At 42.3% G+C, this 22,477-nt stretch overlaps 1 protein-coding gene across 2 annotated transcripts in view; it reads left to right on the forward strand.

Annotated features, from left to right (window-relative positions):
• Positions 1-22,477, forward strand: part of LOC126250884 (C-factor-like) — a 78,385-nt gene that overhangs the window by 21,775 nt on the left and 34,133 nt on the right. For both annotated transcript variants that reach the window (XM_049951595.1, XM_049951596.1), the window contains exons 2-3: positions 1,735-1,786; positions 19,419-19,609. In XM_049951595.1, the coding sequence (XP_049807552.1) occupies positions 1,735-1,786; positions 19,419-19,609 (243 nt within the window). The remainder of the gene's footprint in view (positions 1-1,734; positions 1,787-19,418; positions 19,610-22,477) is intronic.

Below are 22,477 nucleotides of genomic sequence, written 5' to 3' on the forward strand. Positions count from 1 at the left end.
AAACCTTCTAAAGCTGAGACCAGACAGATTTCATGTTCTGACACACAGCACACAGGTACTGTCAAATATTGTGGATAGCAGGTGTAAAAAAAACCGTATAAAATCTGTGCAAGGAGTTCCAAAGTGGCACCAGCAGTCCAGGAAGTACAATGACTGTGCATAGAGAGGGAAAAAAATGGGACCAGTTGTTGAGCAGCTGCTCTTAGGCTAGACATTTCTGTTTTCAGTGATGTCACACTTGAAGTGATGTAAAGAGCAACGTCACTGGACAGTGGAGGATTGGAAACAAGTTATTCGGAGTGATGAATCATGTTGTACTCTGTGGTAATCTGAAGGAAGTGTTTGTGTTTGGCAAATGCCTGAAGAATGTTACCAGCCATCATGCGTAGTGCCAGTAATGCAGTATGCTTATCATGGTTATGATGTGGTCTTCTTGTTATACATGAGAAAATGCTAAATATGAAAGGATATGAACACATTTTACAAAATTGTATACTGTGTACAATAGAGGAACTGTTCAGCGGTGGTGATTATTTGTATCAGCATGAGAGTGCTCTATGTCATAAAGCAATGCATGTGAGACAGTGGTTTGTGGGTAATAATATTCCTGAAGTGGACTTGCCTGTGTAGAGTCCTAACATGAACCCAGTGGAACACCTTTTGAATGAGATAGAATGTCAACTTCACTCCAGGCTCCATTGTACAACATCACTACCATCTATGGTTTCAGCTCTTGAGGAAGAATGGGCTACCATTCTGTGACAGACATCTAGATACCTCACTAAAAGTGTTCCCAGCAGAGTTCAAGTAGTCACACAGGTGCAGAGTGAACATTCACCATGTTAATGTCCAGATACTTTTGATCCAATAACACATAAAGTAATCTAGAAATAGCTAATTATAATTACTAATGTGAGCAGATTAACGGTAGTCATTGTTTGTTGTTAGTGGATTCTGTGGAAGTTACCTGAATTGGATGCTTCTGATTTTTAATGTATAACTTGACTTAGTCCACAGCTCTGAAAGTTCTCTTTCATGTTGAGATTTAAATAGCATGATTTGTGAATGAATAAATGAATTATGATTTACTTTCATGTATAGTTGCAGCAGTGAGGCATCAGTTGTCTTCTGTTGTGAAAAGACCTGATAAATATCAGAAGTTTTTAAAGGTTTTGTAATTCATACTATGTAAATGATGTCTGGGTTTAAATATATATATGGCTATATAAAATTTGGCTGAGCAGACATTTTATTTGAAGGAGTACCTATCATTTGTATTGAAAAGTAATTGATTAACTGTTAATAGTAAGCCAAAATGCCAAATTAATAATCATTCACAACAGTTTAAGTTATAATTCTGGAGGTAGAATTATGTAGTTACTCAACATTTATACAATTTATTATGATGCAATGGTATGAATGTTACTGCACACTTATGCACTTTGTTGTGATGCAGTGGTTTGGAGATACTTCATCTGTTGGCACATTTCTCATTAGAATATGCTCTTAGTTACACATGAAAAGACACAGGTTCTTGGAGCCATGGCCTGAACTTCCAAAGATATTCTATTGTTCTGAATGCTGCCTACTGTTAACTAATTGCATGCTTACCATGTGCTTAGTTGAGATAGTGTCCAGGAACATGTTTTCTATCTTGATCAATATTAGTAGACAGTGAAATAATAAATTTCAAAATATTAATTACTGTGTTTCTCTAAAAATTTTCTGTTTCAGAATCTTAAAGAAATTGCAGGCTGCCATAAAAATGTTCACATATTAAAATTTGGTGAGTAAAATTTTTTAATTCTTTTAGTTTTCAGTTCCATTTACTATAGTTGTTAGCTGGAAGATCTGTTTCCATTGCTATTTGTATCTACCTTAAAATAGTATCAGCAAGAAATAAATTACTATGAGCAGCTTCAAAAACAGCTCAGATCATAGATGGGGGGGGGGGGGGGGAAGTGAGGAACCATAATAACACACTTTTAGAGTAAGAATTAACATTTATTTTGTCATTGAACAGAGCGAATAAAGAAATGGATGTTGGACATGGCGTGAGCGGAGAAAGACTCAAGACAAAACCAAAGAGCATAAACAAAGAAGTGTCATCACTTCACATCAGAGATGCCACAGAACTCCTTCCCCCCCCCTCCCTCCCCCTCCTCCGGCAGTGCGAAGCATGGCGAGGTGGAGCTAACAAACATACGCCCACAAAAAAATATTCGTGCCAGTGCAGCGAGCGGAGGTGGCGTCCGGCACGCAAAATATGCAGCTCAGGTGCATCGTTTTCATGGTCTCATGTGGCAGACAGCTGTGCAGGCAGTGGCGAGGCAAAGGGGAGCCACAGTGGTGGTGGGTGAGACATCGGCAGAGGCAGGTCGGCAGGGTGCGGCAAGGAGTGGCTCGGGGAGGGACCACACAGGCTTTACTCGTAGAACAGAAACAGTACTCACTTGTAGCAATTTCGAAGCTTAAGATGTCAAGCTTTATGATGCACGGGTGGGCCATCCATGGTGCAGATTCGGTGACCAGTGCCATTGCTGATTGCCGAGATCTGCTAAGGGTGGCACACGTGGAGGGGCGAGGGTGGTGGGCCACGAGTGGCGGCGGTTGACTGACCTTGGTGTGCCAGGACGGCATGTACAGAGCATTGGTAAGGCGATGACCGAGGACGCAGCATGGTAGCCACGAAATGCGAGGGATCCCGCAAAGTGAGAAGAGCGTCTGTGCCAGGCCGGAGTGAAGTGGGCGGGGCGTCAGCAGCAGACGACAATGAAAGGCTTGGCGCAGCAGCCACGTGATGTGAAGGGTCCTGTGAAGTGAGAACAGGAGTGGCCTACCAGTCCAACTGTGTTGGCGTGGAACAGGCAGCAGTTAAAGTGCAGCTCGACACAGGAGTGAAGCAGACTGAAGACACAGTAGAAGAGGGAGGCAGTGTCAAAAAAAGCAGCTCTGCAGAGAGGCTGTGTAAGGTACTCCGTGCGTGAGCCAATTCAGCGGAGGTGGTAGCAATGTGGGAACGTAACTCTGCGTTATGTGTGCGAAGCCCATTGATCGGTTTGCGGACGTGCAGTAAATCGAAGAAACGTGCCATAATATCTTCGGGCAGAGATGCACATGTGGAAAGTGTAGCCAAGAAGATGGAGAGCGGAGATGTGCCGAGTTCATTCAAGCGCAGAACAGTAGAACCAGATGCCTGGCGGAGCATAGTGGACTGCAGGTGTGGCAAAAGCTCGTAATGGTGTAGAAAGTCTAACCCAAGCACAGGCTCATCCACATCAGCAACGTGGAAGGTCCTAGGAAATGTCGCGCTCAGTGATAGATGAAGCGACATCTTGATGGAGCCGAGGACTGTAATAGGAGAGTGATTTGCAGTGAGCAAATCGAGGTTAGCAGGAGAAAGCATGCTGCCTGCGTCCTCATCTACATCTACATGACTACTCTGCAATTCAAATTTAAGTGCTTGGCAGAGGGTTCATCGAAGCACAATCATACTATTTCTCTACCATTCCACTCCCAAACAGCGCACGGGAAAAATGAACACCTAAACCTTTCTGTTCGAGCTCTGATTTCTCTTATTTTATTTTGATGATCATTCCTACCTATGTAGGTTGGGCTCAACAAAATATTTTCGCATTCGGAAGAGAAAGTTGGTGACTGAAATTTCGTAAATAGATTTCGCCACGACAAAAAACGTCTTTGCTTTAATGACTTCCATCCCAACTCGCCTATCATAACTGCCACACTCTCTCCCCTATTACGTGATAATACAAAATGAGCTGCCCTTTTCTGCACCCTTTCGATGTCCTCCGTCAATCCCACCTGGTAAGGATCCCACACCGCGCAGCAATATTCTGAGGACGAACGAGTGTAGTGTAAGCTGTCTCTTTAGTGGACTTGTTGCATCTTCTAAGTGTCCTGCCAATGAAACGCAACCTTTGGCTTGCCTTCCCCTCAATATTATCTATGTGGTCTTTCCAACTGAAGTTGTTCGTAATTTTAACACCCATGTACTTAGTTGAATTGACAGCCTTGAGAATTGTACTATTTATCAAGTAATCAAATTCCAACGGATTTCTTTTGGAACTCATGTGGATCACCTCACACTTTTCGTTATTTAGCGTCAACTGCCACCTGCCACACCTTACAGCAATCTTTTCTAAATCGCTTTGCAACTGATACTGGTCTTTGGTTGACCTTACTATACAGTAAATTACAGCATCATCTGCGAACAACCCAAGAGAACTGCTCAGATTGTCACCCAGGTCATTTATATAGATCAGGAACAGCAGAGGTCCCAGGACGCTTCCCTGGGGAACACCTGATATCACTTCAGTTTTACTCGATGATTTGCCGTCTATTACTACGAACTGCGACCTTCCTGACAGGAAATCACGAATCCAGTCGCACAACTGAGACGATACCCCATAGGCCCACAGCTTGATTAGAAGTCGCTTGTGAGGAACGGTGTCAAAAGCCTATCCTTGGCCGGGATAATGCTGGTGTCGGCACTGGTGTTGATGAGAAAGTGAGTGCCCGCTAACAAGTCAGTGACATAGTGGCATTGCGCCACTGGAGCAAGTGGTGCTGCATTGGACAGTGGGCACCATGAAGAATTGTGGTGGGACATGGTGCCTAATCATGCCCGTTGGTCTCGGTTGGGAAAGGTGCAGGTGTGCGACATTTGGAGGTGGCTTCCCCATAAGTAGCATGGAACCAGCACAGTGCAGCTGACTGCGTTGAGGCAGGAAGCCAATCAGGCTGCAGCTCGGGCAAGGTTGGTGGCTGTTGGGGGCCACAGGCAGTACCTCCTTTAGGCCACTAGGTGGCAGCTCCTGACAGGTAGCTAAGGTGCTGAGGCAAGCGTGCTGGTCTCTGTCAGTAGAGCGCAAAACCAAAAGTGCAAGCTTATCAACTGGTGGTGATGTGGATGTTGTCTTAGACAGTCGGTGTCTGTGACAAATGATTGCATATGCCCAATCGGCCATGTGTAGGTGAACCTCGAGAGGGTTGGTGACATGAGATGCAGGTGAAGTTGCCGGTCTGACAGCAGTTTGACCAACCACAAAGTCCAAAGCACTGCATCTGGTAGTGTTTGATCATCAATTAATGCACAAATGTGCCATCAAAACTGCAATGGTGTGCGGTCACTGAGATGCTTATCATGTATGATGTGGTGGATAGCCTCTGCCGGAGAGAAAGAAGGGCATTCGATAAGTAATGTTTTTGCCGTTAAATACTTGGACGAGGCAGGCAGCGAGAGTAGCAGATCACTGATGAGGTCTGGATGGGCATGGAGGTGGCTCACCAGGCAGACGATACATGCATTGTCATCCAAAATTCCATGGATATCCAGTAGATGGTCCACCAGTGTCAACCAAGTCATGGAGTTGTCCTTTTGCAACACAAGCAGCTTAGGAAATCTGCTGAGTAACACATTTTGACATAGCACTGGTAGGCGAAGATCTGTGTTGGTGGTGGAGGGTGGTCCCCCGAAGCTGGGAATGCAGTAGCGGTGAATGCTGGATCACTCGAGGTATGCGTGGAGGGGCTGCTGCATGCAGCACATGATATGGAGTGAGCCGGTGTAACCGACAGCACAATGTGTTCCAACTGCAGGCCCGGAGGCAGACACGGTGTGGGTGTAATGGCTGGTACCATTGCAACAAAGGGTGGAGGGAGATTGTGAAGCAGCCAAGAGGGGACTGATGCGGAAGCGGGCACAGTGGAAATGGCCAGTGCCATTACAGATGTGGGTGGAAGGCAATTGTGGTGTCACCACGGAGCGACGATCGCGGAAACCTGCACGGCTGAGACAACCGGTGTCACCGAGACAGTGTGCGGGGGGTTGGCATATAAGAATGTGCAACCCCATGTGCATGAGCGTTTGAAGTATAGTTCTCAAACTGCATCTGCACATCAAACCAACCGGAAGGTGACTGCTTAACTGGAGGGTGAAACACAATGTCCTTCACACGATTATCGTTCACAATGTCGCTAAGCAGCATGCCCTGTCCGAGCAGCAGGCATTGCTGCATTGTAGCATCTGACAGTGGCCATGCTGGGCTGGTAACAATTAAGTGGCCACTGCCATGGCAGGGGCCAGGTAATTGTTCACTTTTAGCCAATTGTACATTAGGAACACTCGTGTAAACGCAAGCACAGTCAAAAGGGTGCATGGCACTAGCACAAAACGACACTGGTAGATCCATTGTTCTGAAGACAATGTGGACCAGCACACAAAGTTTGTTAATGATGAAAATAAGCACAAAATAATTTCCAAACGCACAACGTTGAAGTTGGGGTCATCACTGTGGGTATTACATGGCGTAGAATCATAATAACACACTTTTAGAGTAAGAATTAACATTTATTTCAGCACTGAACAGAGCGAATACAGGAATGGATGTTGTACATGAATGACTGTGTGTGAATGCATAATACGCATGCATTACTGTTTCTTCACTGCAGGAATTTTTGAGCCATCCAAATATGTAACGGCATTTACTTAATGTTTTACTGAGCCAATCTATATGCTTATCCCATTTTGGATAGCTCATCTAATCAAATTCCTAAAAAATTAGTATTGGAGTTTTTTCTGTTCACCTTACTTCACTATTATATTAGGGTTTATTTGATGTATGCCTGAAATTGATCCATAACATTTCTTCTCTGTTATCTCTAAATCATTTAGCTGCTTCTTCAGTTGTTATTTCTATTTTTTTTTTTTTTGTGTGTGTGTGTGTGTGTGTGTGTGTGTGTGTGTGTGTGTGTGTGTGTGTGTGTGTGTAAGTCAGTCACATTCTGAGCTTTAACTAAAAGACTACTATCATCAGCAAACAGTACAGCATCAACTTGTGTTAAATAACTTGGCAACTCATTTATGAATATCAAGAGCAAGAGGGGTCCAAACATTGATCTTTCGTGTACTCCATGAGTAACTTGAGTAACTTTCTTGTATCCAGAAAAGTAGGATTTAGCTCCATGAACCATTTCTACTTTCTGGTATCTATCAGATAAGTGCTGTGGACTCAATAGCACTATAGTGTATAGTTTGTCAATCTACACTCCTGGAAATGGAAAAAAGAACACATTGACACCGGTGTGTCAGACCCACTATACTTGCTCCGGACACTGCGAGAGGGCTGTACAAGCAATGATCACACGCACGGCACAGTGGACACACCAGGAACCGCGGTGTTGGCCGTCGAATGGCGCTAGCTGCGCAGCATTTGTGCACCGCCGCCGTCAGTGTCAGCCAGTTTGCCGTGGCATACGGAGCTCCATCGCAGTCTTTAACACTGGTAGCATGCCGCGACAGCGTGGACGTGAACCGTATGTGCAGTTGACGGACTTTGAGCGAGGGCGTATAGTGGGCATTCGGGAGGCCGGGTGGACGTACCGCCGAATTGCTCAACACGTGGGGCGTGAGGTCTCCACAGTACATCGATGTTGTCGCCAGTGGTCGGCGGAAGGTGCACGTGCCCGTCGACCTGGGACCGGACCGCAGCGACGCACGGATGCACGCCAAGACCGTAGGATCCTACGCAGTGCCGTAGGGGACCACACCACCACTGCCCAGCAAATTAGGGACACTGTTGCTCTGGGGTATTGGCGAGGACCATTCGCAACCGTCTCCATGAAGCTGGGCTACGGTCCCGCACACCGTTAGGGGTCCCGCACACCGTTAGGCCGTCTTCCGCTCACGCCCCAACATCGTGCAGCCCGCCTCCAGTGGTGTCGCGACAGGCGTGAATGGAGGGACGAATGGAGACGTGTCGTCTTCAGCGATGAGAGTCGCTTCTGCCTTGGTGCCAATGATGGTCGTATGCATGTTTGGCGCCGTGCAGGTGAGCGCCACAATCAGGACTGCATACGACCGAGGCACACAGGGCCAACACCCGGCATCATGGTGTGGGGAGCGATCTCCTACACTGGCCGTACACCACTGGTGATCGTCGAGGGGACACTGAATAGTGCACGGTACATCCAAACCGTCATCGAACCCATCGTTCTACCATTCCTAGACCGGCAAGGGAACTTGCTGTTCTAACAGGACAATGCACGTCCGCATGTATCCCGTGCCACCCAACGTGCTCTAGAAGATGTAAGTCAACTACCCTGGCCAGCAAGATCTCCGGATCTGTCCCCCATTGAGCATGTTTGGGACTGGATGAAGCGTCGTCTCACGCGGTCTGCACGTCCAGCACGAACGCTGGTCCAACTGAGGCGCCAGGTGGAAATGGCATGGCAAGCCGTTCCACAGGACTACATCCAGCATCTCTACGAACGTCTCCATGGGAGAATAGCAGCCTGCATTGCTGCGAAAGGTGGATATACACTGTACTAGTGCCGACATTGTGCATGCTCTGTTGCCTGTGTCTATGTGCCTGTGGTTCTGTCAGTGTGATCATGTGATGTATCTGACCCCAGGAATGTGTCAATAAAGTTTCCCCTTCCTGGGACAATGAATTCACGGTGTTCTTATTTCAATTTCCAGGAGTGTATATTTTATGATCAGTAACATCAAATGCCTTAGATACATCTAAAAACAATCCACAGTTTACTTCAGTTTGATCAATGGAATTTTGAATAAGCTTTAGGAAATTTTAGGAAATTATATATGGCAATTTCAGTAGATCTATTTTTTCTAAAACAATTTTGTTCATTGGCAAATACACTCCTGGAAATTGAAATAAGAACACTGTGAATTCATTGTCCCAGGAAAGGGAAACTTTATTGACACATTCCTAGGGTCAGATACATCACATGATCACACTGACAGAACCACAGGCACATAGACACAGGCAACAGAGCATGCACAATGTCGGCACTAGTACAGTGTATATCCACCTTTCGCAGCAATGCAGGCTGCTATTCTCCCATGCAGACGATCGTAGAGATGCTGGATGTAGTCCTGTGGAACGGCTTGCCATGCCATTTCCACCTGGCGCCTCAGTTGGACCAGCGTTCGTGCTGGACGTGCAGACCGCGTGAGACGACGCTTCATCCAGTCCCAAACATGCTCAATGGGGGACAGATCCAGAGATCTTGCTGGCCAGGGTAGTTGACTTACACCTTCTAGAGCACGTTGGGTGGCACGGGATACATGCGGACGTGCATTGTCCTGTTGGAACAGCAAGTTCCCTTGCCGGTCTAGGAATGGTAGAACGATGGGTTCGATGACGGCTTGGATGTACCGTGCACTATTCAGTGTCCCCTCGACGATCACCAGTGGTGTATGGCCAGTGTAGGAGATCGCTCCCCACACCATGATGCCGGGTGTTGGCCCTGTGTGCCTCGGTCGTATGCAGTCCTGATTGTGGCGCTCACCTGCACGGCGCCAAACACGCATACGACCATCATTGGCACCAAGGCAGAAGCGACTCTCATCGCTGAAGACGACACATCTCCATTCGTCCCTCCATTCACGCCTGTCGCGACACCACTGGAGGCAGGCTGCACGATGTTGGGGCGTGAGCGGAAGACGGCCTAACGGTGTGCGGGACCGTAGCCCAGCTTCATGGAGACGGTTGCGAATGGTCCTCGCCGATACCCCAGGAGCAACAGTGTCCCTAATTTGCTGGGAAGTGGCGGTGCGGTCCCCTACGGCACTGCGTAGGATGCTACGGTCTTGGCGTGCATCCGTGCGTCGCTGCGGTCCGGTCCCAGGTCGACGGGCACGTGCACCTTCCGCCGACCACTGGCGACAACATCGATGTACTGTGGAGACCTCACGCCCCACGTGTTGAGCAATTCGGCGGTACGTCCACCCGGCCTCCCGCATGCCCACTATACGCCCTCGCTCAAAGTCCGTCAGCTGCACATACGGTTCACGTCCACACTGTCGCGGCATGCTACCAGTGTTAAAGACTGCGATGGAGCTCCGTATGCCACGGCAAACTGGCTGACACTGACGGCGGCGGTGCACAAAAGCTGCGCAGCTAGCACCATTCGACGGCCAACACCGCGGTTCCTGGTGTGTCCGCTGTGCCGTGTGTGTGATCATTGCTTGTACAGCCCTCTCGCAGTGTCCGGAGCAAGTATGGTGGGTCTGACACACCGGTGTCAATGTGTTCTTTTTTCCATTTCCAGGAGTGTATTTCACTTTTTTTTAAGTAAAAAAAGGAGAGAGAGAGTCTTTTGTACATTATTCTGTCAAATGTTTTTGAGCAACAACATGACATTGATAAAGTTCTGTAGTTTTTTACATCATAAGGATCACTATATTTATATAATGGTTTAATGTTGGTAGCATAAGTTCTCTAGGGAAAGTACAAGTGTGAAAGAAGCATTAATTCTATCAACAAGCAGAGGAGCAATATATTTGCTTTGTTTAATTATGCTATCTGTACCATAGGAATTTTTTTTTTTAGTTTTCTGATTGCATTCTCTATCTTTTGTACTGTTGTGGGATACAAAAACATAGTTTTGGGATTTGCATAAATGTTATGATTAGCCTTTATATGACTTTCATTTTTTGTAAGATTTTGTATTATACTTGTATATTGACTAGTGAATACACTGGCAATATGTAAAGGATCATTTATAGTTTTGCCCTCACTTTTAATAACAGTGCTGATGCTTTTGTCTTCGCTTGTGCCTAAGTTTGTGTTTATCACCTTCTAAACTGTTTCATTTTTTAGTTACTCTTGTTTTTGTTGGTGTATGAATCATTGCTTATTTTTTTTCTGTTCTAATGACTTTCTTATATTTTCCTGTAACAGTTTACATACTGTTTGAGAACTGGATTTTGCCTAGCTGATTAAATTAAATTTCTAAAGATTTTATCCAGCTGATGTATTTAAGTTTCTAAGTTGCTCTGAAGATTTTCTTATCCCCTGTGTTATCAAGGATTAGTTCTGGTTTTTACTTTAATTTTCTTAAGGGGGAATGTCATGTCTTAGTTATGTGTGTAACTAGCTAAAAATGACTCAAACTTCATATATGCATTGTCACAGATATCCAAACTCCAGTTTGAACTTTTTTACAAAGTATTAAAAATCCTAATGTTGTCCTCATTTATACATCTTCTGTAGATGTCCTAGAATTTGTGCTGTGTACATTATTTACACTAACTTCTATTGCTTCATGATATTAGAATCCAGTGTCAATCACTTCTACATTATTATTAAGTGTTGCTTAACATATGTGCATGTTCCTCCACCTATAAAAGTCTCTCTACAGAAGCTACTAACCATTTAAAATCCTGTGATACTAGCAATACAAGCTTGGTTTTCCTTCAATCATTGTTCACTCGCGCATAAAACTGAAACATCTTTCAGTTGTTCGAGCAAAAGTACTTCTAATTTAGCAGTCTTACTAATTATATCCTGAACATTCTGGTAAAAAATTACTAGTGATTTATTGTCCTTGGTAACTGTTGCACCGCTCATTTCAATTTTGGGGGTGACACTCTTCTTTTGCTTGACATGCAGGTGGTTCTTATTACTTCAGCCGTCCTGTTGCTTCTGAAGATGATGAGTACTGTCCAGTGGTGAATCTCTCCTTGCATCTGTCTAATGAATTATGATGTCTCAGATTTTGTGGTATTGTAGTGTCTTTCCCTTAATATTTATATGTAGACCATGTTGTTTAAAGTGTTCTCTCTCAAGGGAATCTACAGATAAGAAATGTGACTTCTGGAATGCTTTGCAAACTTTTCAGACTGTATTGGCCTTAATGATTTACTCATTCACAATAGAAGTATCTATGAGGTCGTGTCTCTGAGAATCTCAACAACACTTACTGGTGTTCTCCTACTATAGTTCAGAATTTCTTTAAAATTGTTAGTGTCTTTCAATAATTCATTGTTGTAAACATCATTAGTGCACACAAATTGCTGTATATTGTAACAAACTGGAGAGATTTTCAGCATTAATGTTTCTTGTGATTTCTACCAAAGATACCCCATGTTTCACACTGGAAGAAGAATTTACGTGAAGATCATCATGTACGATTCCAGCAAGGCCATGTCCATGGCTATCAGAGTACATCCTTACATTAAATCTGGAAATTTGCAAATTGAAATTTGTGCTTATCTACAAATGTTTGTTTGTAAAGTTTACTGTACCTGAAGATAGTTGTCTTCTATGCACTCCGTGTATTGAACATTGTATTTTTAAGCACATGATTGTATGTAGGACTACTGTGTTCAGTATGTATTTCGGATTTCTCTGCACTCATTTCTGCCTTAATTGCATGACTGTTTAATGCTGAATGACATAAGTTTTCACGCTATTTATGTTGCACTAACTTCATTGACCTAACATATTCACAACTGTTGTCATTATTAATACTTTCTAAATTGCTATTGAGGCTTTGCATCATTAAATTATTGTTCACTGCTGAAAGACATGTGTTTTCACTCTCAATCTCTGTGTTCATTGACCTAACATGTTCACAATTGTTGTCATTAGTAGTTCTGTCTAAACTGTTATGAAGGCTTTGCAGCATTTTTTAAAACATTTCAGAATACTGTTCACATATTTCCACAACTCATTTTGGAGAAGTCAATACTCTTTTTGTTTGTTCATTGGTGAACATTTCAGTTACAGACTCTCCTCTCTCCTCCCCTCAGAGGAGTAGTAGTTACATGTAAGGCTGTAGTGTGTTGCAATATTATGAGAAGGAAAGTTCCCAGAATGAACTTTTCACTCTGCAATGGAGTGTGTGTTGATATGAAACTTCCTGGAAGATTAAAACTGTGTGCCGGACCGAGACTCGAACTTGAGACCTTTGCATTTCGCGGGCAAGTGCTCTACCAACTGGGCTACCCAAGCATGACTCACGACCCATCCTCACAGCTAAGCACAATGAAAAGACTCTCACAATTAAAGCTTTTGGCCATTAAGGCCTTCGTCAACAATAGACACACACACACACACACACACACACACACACACACACACACACACACACATGACTGCAGTGTCAGGCAACTGAAACCACACTGCGAACAGCAGCACCAGTGCATCATGGGAGTGGTGACTGCTTGGGATAAGGAGCAGGCTGCGGCAGGGAGGAGGAGGGATATTATGGTGGGAGTGGCAGACAGTGAAGTGCTGTAGGATAAACGGCGGGTAGGTGTGAGGTGGGAGAGGGGGGGGGGGGGGAGTAGTGGAAAAGGAGAGAAATAAATAAAGACTGGGTGTGGTGGTGGAATGACAGCTGTGCGTGGTGGAATGGGAACATGGAAGGGGCTGGATGGTTGAGGACAGTGACTAACCAAGGTTGAGGCCAGGAGGGTCATGAAAAGTAAGATGTTTTGCAGAGAAAGTTCCCAGCTGTGGAATTCAGAAAAGCTGGTTTTGGTGGGAAGGATCTATATGGCATAGACTGTGAAGCAGTCATTGAAATGAAGGCTATCATGTTTGGCAGCATGTTCAGCAACAGGATGGTCCACTTGTTTCCTGGCCACAGCTTTCGGTGGCCATTCATGTGGACAGACAGGCATCTAGATCTATTACAGGGGTATGAGCCATGAGATAAGGGATTGGTAGCACAGGTTGTATAAGGATGGATGAGTATATTGCGTAGGTTCGGCAGGCGATGGAATACCACTGTGGGAGGGGTGGAAAGGATAATGGGCAGGACATTTCTCATTTCAGAGCACAATGAGAGGTAATCAAAAACTTGGTGGAGAAATTTAATTCAGTTGCTCCACTCCTGTGTGGTTCTAAGTTATGAAGGGAATGCTCCTCTGTGGCAAAACTGTGGGACTTTGGGAGGTGGTGGGAGACTGGAAAGTAAGGCATGGGAGCTTTGTTTTTGTTCAAGGTTGGGAGGATAATTACCGTGTTAGGAGTTTAAAGAATGAGATGATGGATTTGGAGTCAATAAGATGTTGGAAGAAGTCATATTCAATAGTGATAAGACTATAGGCAGGGTGATACAAAGATGGTATCAACAGTGTCAAGGAGTTATCCAGGTAGTAATGGTTGAGGGATGGTTGTGAGTTGGTGAAGGAAATGGTTTGTGTCTTTGATATTGGATTGTTTGGAGGTGTTGGTTAACAAGAGCTGATATTATTTTGTTGAGAGCACAGTAATCAATGAGAATGGGGAGGCCAGGTTTGTTAAGTTTTTTTTTTTTTTTTTTTTTTTAGATTTAAGGAAGCATGTAGAAGGTAGGAATGAGGGGGTAGTTGTGGTGAGGAGGGAGATAGATTTGGGCGAGATATATTGAGACAGGTCTAAGGATTTGAGTAGAGATTGGAGGTTATGCTAGACTTCTCAAATTGAATCACTATGGCTTGTAGATGGAGGAGTCAGACAATTGGTGGATGCCTTCTCTCTGGTAACCACTGCCGTTCATCACAACAGTGGTGGAGCCATTGTCTACAGGGATGGTGATTACGTATCTCGAACTTGTGGATGGCTGTTTTTTCCTCCCCTGAGAGGTTTGTTTCTTGGAGGGGATGTAGAAAAGGAGAGTCAGGCCAAGATAGAAGTAAGGAATTCCTTAAAGGTAACTAGGATTACATTAAGTAGGTGTGAGAGAGGGTCACGGTGCGATGTGAATATGAAGTGAGAGAGGCGAGGCTCAATGATGAATTTTGCCTGGCTTTGGTTGGAGGGGTTCGTGGAAAAAAGTTTTTCCACTTTAGGGAACGAGAAATGAGTGTAGATCTATGATTAGGTCAGTGAAAATTTTGAGTGTTGTGGCTGAAGAAGGGACCCTTGGATAGGACTGAAACTTCTGTAGCACTGAGGTTTCTGGTACTCAGGTTGGCAACAGCATCTTGGTTGAGTTTGAGTCCTGGGTGGTGTGGGATACTGCAAGGAGGGGAGGGATTTTGGGGGATGTTACAGATGAAAAAGATCTGCATGCCAGAGAAATGGTGTATGGAGTACTTTTCCAGGTGTAGGAGGGCAAGGATTTCAGTTTGGAAGATAGGATGTATGTAGTTGGGATTCACATTGACAGTATCTTGTAGAGTGAACAGAATAGGTTCAGGAATGCCTGTACTGAGGAGATTTGTTTCTCAAATGTTATATTAGTGAAGGATAGGAATTGACAAAATATGAAGATTTGAATGTCATTGAAAAAGGAGGGTTGGTATCCAGAAAGGGGAATTTTAGTTATGTCATGGGAATGGGGTGAATTTAAATGGTTAGGTGGAATTTAAGAAGTAGAAGGTGAGAATGTGTTATAGGGGATACTTTTCCAAACTGACAAAGGTAGTTGGAGCAGTGATCCACTTGGGATGGGATGTAGCTACAGGGGAAGGCAGAGAAATGTGAATGGCATCAGAGAGTGATAAGTGTGTGTACAGCCCAGGGGAATATTGATGGTAAAACTGGGTGGTATACACTAGATGAAAAAATAAAACTGTTGGGTAAACATATGAAATAGATGCAGCATTTGGACAAATGAACAGCCTGTAAAGGGATCTGTAGAAAATAATTTGAATGTTTGGGAAATAAAAATGTGACCGGACATTTTACTGCAGAATGTAGGATGTTTCCATGGTGTCATGATAGTTATTTATACATTTATGATTATTATCATGTTCTATGGTATCTTACCTCAAGAAAAACCTTCAAATGCTGTGTATGCAGTGGATGTGTAGGTCACTGAAAAGCAAGATACCACTGTTTTGGTGGATGTAACTGTCTGATTAATATCTTTCCTGCTGAAAATTTGGGAAGCCAAATTTAATACCAAAGTATGTTTAATATTTTGAGAATCCATTGGAATTGGAGAGCAGTTATTCAGAATAGAGATTAGCACCACTCATAATTTATTTTTAGAATGCTTTAAAGAAGTAGCTTACAGTGTCTGCATTTGCTGGTTAATATGTAATTTGACTCATCCCACATCTCCTTCATAATGGAATTTATGGAACATGGTATTTGAATGAGTAAATGGATGAATCAATGAACCTAAATTCTGATCTGTATCCAACATAAATCAGTTAAAAGAAAAAAAGGGAATCAATGGTGAGGGTAGAAAATAAAGAGGGGGGGGGGGCAGTCCAAAAAATGTTCTTACTATTTCATAGTCCATATATTCTTAAAAATTTTACTTATAATTAAACAATGGAAAATCTGTGATGGAATAAAGACAATGTTATGAAAGTGATAGATTGCTACTCACTACTCACACACATGGTCAGTTCCACTGGTTGCTGAGGCTGGACAATTACAATTTTTGGTGCTAATGGCACTAAACTGCATAGCAAACTACATATCTCTGTGTATGTGCTGTAATGACATCATATGATGTTTCGATTTTTTTCACATAGATCATTGATTGTAAATTGTTTATGTTGACACATGTTTCTCTTGATCCCTCATAGCTAGAGGTCCGTAATTGTCAAATCAAGAGCATGAGGTGAATACTTTATACAATCTATTTGACCTACACCCTGTCCAGGTAGAGTGTCGGCCAGGTACAGCCTGACATCTTGATCATAGTGAGGTAGGGTTTCATCTTGCTTCATGTAAATAGCTTTGTCTCTATAGAGGGTTTGGATTGCAGGGAAAATTCTTGTCTGAATCATATTACAACAGACCTGATCAGTCATGATACCCTTGAAGAGTAAGAAGAAGAAGGAAGAAGGAGAAGAAGAAAAAGCCAATCAAAATTGTGCAGTAACAGACTATACCACAGTTTAAGCCCCAGTAGATTCACTGTCTTGTCCATGTGAAAGTTAGCATTTTAGGAAACATTAAGTTTAATTGTGCTTCATCATACACAAAAAATTTTGCTGTAAAACCCTCATATCCATGAACAATGTGTTCAAATTACTGGCAGTATTCAGTCCTTCAAGCTGAGTCTTTCTTGTTGAACATGTGTGGCAATGTTGGAATGTACATATTAAACTTTGCACAGTATAAAATGTGTCTTACACTTGATTGGCTCACCCCACTTTTGCACATTCCCTGATTCACTGATTCTTCTGGTGATTGGATAAAATGTTGCAACATTGCATAACTGTATGCTAGACCTGTAGCTGCTCAAGGTCACATGGATCTTGGCTCTGCACATCTTTAACAGTTCCACTGGCATCAAATTTACCACAAATATGGGCATTTGTCTGACATGTTGGTGGCCATGATCCAAACTTTTTCTACCACAGCAATTGTACTTAATGAATATTCTTATACTTCCAGTATTAGTTCAATATGACCTTGCGTTCCACATATGATTACCTCATCTCAGGTATAGTCGCTGTTCAACTCTTTTTCGCTGTACCAGTATTGACTCGCTGTGCCAATCCCTCACCCGCTTTGTAAATATGTAGCAAATATTGCTGTTTCTCTAAATATTGTCTGTATAGAATGGATTACTGAAAACCAATTGCAATAATGTTGAGCCATTTGTTTAGTTAGGAAAATTAAATTGAAATATTTGTTTCAAAAATCCTGTGTGCATCCCAAAAACATACTGCATTCATGAATGACAAAGTTGATCTGAACACCACAATACTTTCTTCCTAGACATGGTCCTATTAGATTTAGTATGTTATTGTAGCTACTCACTTTACCCTCTACGCAACATGGATAAACAGTAAAGTCATAACCCACACTGCTGTTCTGGGATTCTCTCTCTCTCTCTCTCTCTCTCTCTCTCTCTCTCTCCCTCTCCCCCCCATCTCCCCTTCCCTCCCTCTCTCCCTCCCTCCCTCCCTCCCTCCCTCCCACTCCCATTGACTTGACTTCTCACACTATTGATCTGTAATGAACAATAAAGTCTCGTCACCGTCACCATTTCCTGACTAAAGAAATGGTTTAGTTCTCCCACCCCACAAGTCTCTGGGGAGCTACATTGTTTCCATACACAAAAAATTGTTGTCAGATGTAATTCACCTTAAGTTCTGGAAGACAATCCTAAGATATACCAGGAATAAGGCTCAGAACTATTTGTAATTATTCATTGTTCTACTAAGCTGCTTTATGAAGTTTATTTAAAATCATTTCTTACTCAAGTTGTGTTCTAAAATGTTAATTTACATAAAATTTACTTTATTATGTTATATTCAAAGCATCTGCAATGGTCTTTCAGGATACCAAAAAGTCTCAAGACCTGTTTTTCTGTTTGTAATCAATACTCTATTGCCTTTTACAACATCCTCAGTCATTTAAAGTAAGTCCATCACTCCAGTATACACCTCTTTGGAGGAAGAGTCAGTCTTGTGGTGATACATAAATGTGCATTCAATTATTATATGATAATCAATACTGATATGATTGTTGTTAGCATCATAATTTCATCAAAATTGCATATTATAAATTATGTTTTTAGGTTGTTACTGCAGATTTGTTCATTCCTGTCACTGGTCACAGACTTACTTGACCACTCCTATGTTCACCTCATCCTCTAGCTACATATTTTGAAATTACAGTTTCTAAAATTTTTTAAAGAATGTTATGTTGTTTAAATCTCTCATTTCAACATCTACCCAATATTCCACAAGCCACCTTACAATGTGTGGCATTCTTTATTCTTATTTTTATTTCGTCATTGTGTTCTCCAGGTCCACTCATGATCTTTTTAATCTTAAATTTTTATTTCTCCTAGTAGTTATGTCTGCTTCTTCTTCTTTTTCATTAATTTTTTCCCACTTCTTAATCAAAGATGATGTGACCCACCGAATGAAAGCACTGGCAGGTCGATAGACACACAAACAAACACAAACACACACACAAAACTCAAGCTTTCACAACAAACTGTTGCCTCATCAGGAAAGAGGGGAAGGAGAGGGAAAGACGAAAGGATGTGGGTTTTAAGGGAGAGGATAAGGAGTCATTCCAATCCCGGGAGCGGAAAGACTTACCTTAGGGGGAAAAAAGGACAGGTATACACTCGCACACACACACATCCACTCCCGGGATTGGAATGACTCCTTATCCTCTCCCTTAAAACCCACATCCTTTCGTCTTTCCCTCTCCTTCCCCTCTTTCCTGATGAGGCAACAGTTTGTTGTGAAAGCTTGAGTTTTGTGTGTGTGTTTGTGTTTGTTTGTGTGTCTATCGACCTGCCAGCGCTTTCGTTCGGTGGGTCACATCATCTTTGTTTTTGGATGTATTTTTCCCACGTGGGATGTTTCCCTCTATTATATTGATACCACTTCTTAATCAATGTGACTCCAAGCAGCCTCCAATAATTTATCAAGAGCTGCTTTGTTTTACTGTCTGCTGGAGTATGTAACTAGTTCTGACTGATATCAATGTTCAAATGATTTATCACATTTTTACTGCATCACCCAACTAACTAGATATTTCCCTATTGTCCTATTTCCTACTTACATCTAGATGAAGACTGTCTTAATTCTGAAAGCTAGAGATCCTGTTAAATATTTTATAACATTATCAACTGATCCCCATGTCATTTTGGTGAGTGCAACTGGTTCAATTAGCTTTCATTTTTGGATATATATATAACTACTTGTACTTTATCCTTTTTTCCAGATGTGAAGGATTTTAGCAGCTATGGTGAATTCAGCAAATCTGTAGCAGATATTGTTGGCGAGGAAGGACTAAATGTCCTAATTAATAATGCTGGTGTATCATCGAAATTCACTAGGGTAAACCTAGTGAAATATGAACAGATGATGGAAAACTTTACAGTTAACACTGTGGCTCCTCTAATGCTAACAAAGGTATTAATAAAATCTTGAATAAGACTTTGTGTATGGATGTAGTGAAACTATGCATTTAAATGTAATGTAAGTATAAATACATTCATGATTAGTTATTGGGCTTGTTTTTACTAGCCAGATGCTGCCTATAAGACTGTGCAAGGAGTGACCTATGATCGTGGGGCATGTGATCAGCATGTTGCCATTCCCTCCAGCTGTTATTGCCATTAGATGGCCTATTCAGATTTTTTCTGGAATTGTCACTTTTAAGAGACAATGGGTGTTTCTTTAACTCTCCACTGCCTAACTTATCTAATTCTCCTTGGCTATTAATTTTGCTGTTAATGGCATATTAAACAGTAACAAAAAAAGGAAAAATGAGTTGTGGTCAAATGTTTAAAAGCCTCAGAGGTCTGAGGAAAAGTTGAGGATGATGTGAGAAGTACCAAGGAAGGAAGCAGGTGGCATTACCAAGGGAGGAAGCAGGTGACATGAGATGAAGTGAGAAAAATGGTGGTAAATGGTTATAAGGAGCCAAGAAGCCTTATAGTTGGTGACAGAAGGAAACAATGTTAGATGATCATTTCAATGTACCAGGAAGATACTGCGCAAAGGGAACTGACTACAGGTGAAACACAGCTACATTACGGTGATGACACTATGGGGAATAATTGAGGGATGCCAATCATAGCAGAAATAAAGAAAATAGAGGATGGGAGAGGGAAGAATTAAGAAGAAATAGTGGAAGAAATGAACAGAAGAAAGGTTAGGCAAAATAGTAAAGTAAAAGGCTGCTGACCAGAGAGAGAGCAAGGAGGGGATCACAAGATATAAATTGATATAAAGAACTAAAACAAAAAGAAAGAATGTGATCAAATTAATGGTAAAGCATATAAATAATCAGCAAAAACATGAGAGTCGGGGAATGGGCACTTTGGAGAAATAAGTTTCAGCTCTCCAATTTCAAAAAGATGATGCCTTTGGGTGGAGGTTAAAAAGGAGTGATGGTTCAGATAGTTTAAGTAAAAACAGGTGTTGCACTTAACAGCACATGTCACTTATTACTGCCTCTGCATCAAGTTGAGGATGGGATTCTACCACACCATAATATATAATAATAATAATAATAATAATAATAATAGGGTAAAACATAGAATAAAGTAACTGAAATAATTCTTTATTTTATGTGTTGTCCAAGAAAGCTCTCTCTGTCTATAGTTCTGACAGCCTGACATAAGAATTGCAAGTGCTATGTACAATCTTCAGACCCAATGGCTGTAGTGGGATAATATTATGAGAACATGGAACAAGATTGATAACCATTAGGAGGCACAACAGTGCCACATTGCCCTCCTCCCCCCCCCCCCTCCCCCCACTTCCTAATATATGTGCAAGGGGTCAGCAGATGAAAGGGGGACATTATCCACTGAGTAGGCATCACATCAGTGAGCCACAGAATTACACTTTTTTACTCCATGGAATAATTCAATACATGAACATGGCAGGAACATATGAGGTAAGCTTTGAGAGTAGATTGGTGAATCCAATTAAGTATAATGATTTATTAACACGTGTGCAGTGGATCATAGGTGTCACATTCAGTTGAAGCAGAATTAGAAGTTGGCAGTGGCAGAACATTGAGATAAGTATAGTAGGTAAATACATTTTTAAAAATTAAAATAAGAGACACAATTAAAATAGTTTGAAACTAGATAACATGAGCTGGGATGGTCAATAGAAGTATTTGTTTTCATTGGTGGCAACAATAACCATTCTTTTGGCAAACAATATTAATGTTACTTACCCGTAAAGTACCATTATACATCACAGTTTAAAATAAATAATATGCTGACTATCTCAATTGATACTGACTACACTACATCAACTGGATTTGTCACAACTGCCTTGGAAATATGATATTAAGATTGCCATTAATAAATCACTTCTGCTGCAACTCATTTTCTGTCATCACCCAGAGGCAGTTCAAGATCCGTGCTGTCCTATAATGTGGTAAAAATGGCAGAGAAATGATGTTTAATATGGAGGTCTGTATTGGCACATACAAAATTAAATGCAGTTGTCATTATGTAACACTTAGCTTTCCACACAAATCACAGTAGAACCCATCAAACTCAGCAGTTAGCTGAACACCTAAGGTGCTAGTGAAAATGTATCATTATATAGGAGCAACCTTTTCAGTGGCCTCTGTGAGACTGATATGTAATTTATCTATGAAGAGGCTTTCTTATGAGGGTAATCCCAAAAGTAAGGTCTCCTATTTTTTATAAGTACATAGACCTATTTATTTCAACAATGGTTTACATCAGTTTACAGCTTGAACATTTAGCTATTTTTCGACATAATCGCCATTTCTGTTGATGCATTTTTGTAGATGCTGTGACAGTTTTTGTATTCCCATGTCATAACAGCTCACCGCCATGCTGTTCAGAAAGTTATGAACCTCTTCTTTCACCTCGTCGTCGGAGCTGAATCACTTTCTGGCCAAATGTTATTTTAACCTAGGGAACAGGTGATAGTCACTGGGTGCCAAGTCAGGACTGTAGGGTGGGTGGGTGATTATGTTCAACTGAAACTGTTGCAGGAGAGCAGCGGTTTGCCGAGCGATGTGTGGGTGAGCGTTGTCATGGAGAATGTGTACGCCCTTGCTCAACATTCCTCTTCTCCAGTTCTGAATTGCCCATTTGAGTGTTTTCAGTCTCACAGTACCTGTCAGCATTAACTGTGGTCCTGGTGGGCATAAAGTTAACCAACAATACCCCTTTCCGATCCTAAAAAGCTGTTGTCGTGACCAGTTGCAAACTCTCTACAGCACTTACGAACATTTTTGACATCCATGCATGACTTGCCATACACTTCTGTCAATTGGCG

This window comes from Schistocerca nitens, chromosome 1 (genome assembly GCF_023898315.1).
Source record: "Schistocerca nitens isolate TAMUIC-IGC-003100 chromosome 1, iqSchNite1.1, whole genome shotgun sequence".
NCBI classification, from domain to species: domain Eukaryota; kingdom Metazoa; phylum Arthropoda; class Insecta; order Orthoptera; family Acrididae; genus Schistocerca; species Schistocerca nitens.